General features: G+C 55.2%; 1 protein-coding gene across 1 annotated transcript; it reads left to right on the forward strand.

The window, feature by feature from the left end:
* Positions 1 to 685: 685 nt before the first annotated feature.
* On the forward strand, positions 686 to 2,026 carry LOC147646030 (endogenous retrovirus group K member 5 Gag polyprotein-like). The gene has a single exon (XM_086874008.1). It carries the CDS (start codon positions 699 to 701, stop codon positions 2,010 to 2,012), a length of 1,314 nt encoding a protein of 437 aa, XP_086730134.1. The 5' UTR covers positions 686 to 698; the 3' UTR covers positions 2,013 to 2,026.
* The last annotated feature ends 530 nt before the right edge of the window (positions 2,027 to 2,556 follow it).

Genomic DNA, 2,556 nt, shown 5'->3' on the forward strand with positions numbered 1-2,556 from the left:
CTCCGCAGAGGGGGATTTATTTCCAAGTTGTGGGTCTCCTTGAGGGTGGGAAGCACAAATATTCGCGTGGGTTGGTTAAGAGGCTTGTACGTTGGCTTTTTCTGCATTTTCCCCATATGTCCCCCGAAGATGTTCTTTCGGTGTCATTTTGGAATTCGGTCGGGTCCAAATTAACGGCTTTGGTAGTTCAGGGGGACAAAACAGCCGCTAAATTAATCCCGCTTTTCGTTCTAATTCGGACCGCTTTAGTTGAAAAGAGGGAAATGCAGAAGCAGCCAACGCAGCCTTCCCCAGTTTCTACAGTTTCCCCAGTTTCCCCAAACCCCTGCTCCTCGTCCCTTGTCCCTAAGTTGGGGGAGACCTGCGGAGCAACCCGTAAAACGCAGGGCTCTGAAGTCGGCAGTAGTCTCCCTGGCTCCCCAAGCCTCCCTCAGAACCCTTGCCCCGGTAGCCCTGGCCAAGCTGCCGGAGCCCTTACCCATTCCCCTACTTCCCCAGTTAATAACCCCAAGTTTTCCCCTGTCCAAGTTCCAAATCCCCAGTTTGATAAAGTTATTGATCCCCAGTTTCTCTCCCAGAACCCCGGTTCCCTTACACTCCCTCATTCCCAGTGTTCCCCTAAAGCTTCCCCTAAGTCTCCCCATACCCTACTTGATTCCCAAAATGGCCCCCGAGGGACACAAGATGGCGGAGACCGCATGGTCAGACCCCTCCCTTGTGCTCCTTCTTCCCACAATCCCTTCCTCCCCTCAAAGTCCAACCCCTTCCTCCCTAGCTCCTCCCTCTCTTCCTACCCTGACCCCTCCCACTTATCCACAGATGGTTCCTCCTCCTCGGGGGTGTGTCCCCAAGGCGTTACCACCCAAAACTCCACCCCTTCCGGCCGTTGCTCCTCCCTTCAACCCTCCCCCTCAGTCGGTCCTCCAGCCCCGCCTCTTCCGGCTTCTGGTTCCCACGCCCCTCCTCCCGGTTCCCACGCCTCCCCTTCCGGTTCCCACGCCCCTCCTACCAGTTCCCACGCTTCGGGAACCGGAAGTGACAAGCCTGAGGACCAGAACCCGGAACAGGTTATAATTCCCTTTGCCACACCGGTTAGTTTTAGAGGAAGGGGGGGGAGGTACCGAGAATGGGAACCCTTCTCCTTCCAAACAAAGAGGGAGCTGTGCAAGGCTCAGAAGGAGTTCGGCAGGAGAAGTGAATATTTTAAAGGCTTGTTAAAGGCCACCTTCTCCGCGAACGAGATGGTCCCCCACGATTTAAAGGAATTGTTTGCCTGCCTCCTTTCCCCAGCTGACTATAGGTTGTGGAAACAGAGGTGGAAGAAATCGTTGGAGGCCATCCTTCCTGAGCTGCTGCGCAGCGAGGAGACCGCGGTTGACGCGGATGAAAACCCCCTCTCCATAGATCACCTGTGCGGTGAAGGGAATTGGGGAAAGCCAGAAGAACAGGCCAGGGTCTTACCCCGGTCTGTCCTAATTAAAATAACAGAGGCCGCTGAGAAGGCATTTAACATCTTGCCGGGGGGGGAACCCCTCACGAATTTCTCTAACATCAAACAATCCCCCAATGAGCCCTTCAATATTTTTATCAACCGCCTGCAGGAACAAATTGAGAGGCAGGTTGATAAACCGGAGATGCAGGAGCAGCTAATTTTAGAAATGGCTAAAGCTAACTGTAACGATATCTGTAAGCAAGTCATTTTTAGCCTGCCTATGTATCCGCCGCCCACCTTGGATGACCTCATTGACGCCTGCGAGAAGAAGGTCCCGTTAATGGGGGCGTCCAGGGTGCCACCACCACCGCAAGTGGCCAGGAGACTACCGACAGCTGCAGTGACCCAGCACCCACCAGGCCAACTACCACCACCAGCTGGAAGGCCTCTGCAATGTTATCGCTGTGGGCAGCTGGGACACATGGCCCGGGATTGCACTGCTATACTTCCCTGCCCTGGACCTGCGAGGGGCAACATGGGGGGAAAAGGGGGAGAGGGAGTTTTTAATAAAAAAAACTAGGAGCGCGGCGCGAACCTGCCCCGCGCGAAGCTACAAATGGGGCAGGTATCGCAGAGGCGGGGGAGAACAAAAATCGGACATGGCCTATTCACTGGACGAGACATTTGGTAACAACGCGAGACATCCTCTTCCGGTCCCAGCGCTGGACGGTAGTAGCTGTGGACCCACTGGAGGGGAAGACAATGGACACCGGACGTGACAGTAAGTGCATCGCCATCGGGGACACCAAGCACACACCCCCGGAGATTGAGATTTCGCCGATCACCTTTTCGGGTGGTCCGGAGAACCTCATTCTCCTGGCGCGCTGCACTCATCCACCCTTCTTTCTGCCCAAGGGGCAAATCATTGCCCAATTCATACCAATACCTGAGCAGGTCCCAGTAGACGACCATGCACCAGGCGTCTACTGGGCAGAAGTGGTGGGTGAGGAAAAGCCCATTCTGGACTGCAGCGTCAAGCAGGGTGCAGAATCCTTTCAGATGAAAGGACTGCTTGACACGGGAGCGGATGTGACGATCATCCCCGAAAGGAGATGGCCGTCACA

The sequence above is a fragment of the Cyanistes caeruleus genome, unplaced genomic scaffold (assembly GCF_971803275.1).
Source record: "Cyanistes caeruleus unplaced genomic scaffold, bCyaCae1.hap1.1 HAP1_SCAFFOLD_131, whole genome shotgun sequence".
NCBI classification, from domain to species: Eukaryota; Metazoa; Chordata; class Aves; order Passeriformes; family Paridae; genus Cyanistes; species Cyanistes caeruleus.

Coding starts and splice junctions, on each gene's coding strand:
- LOC147646030 (XM_086874008.1), top strand. CDS start 699: ATGGTCAGACCCCTCCCTTGTGCTCCTTCTTCCCACAATCCCTTCCTC.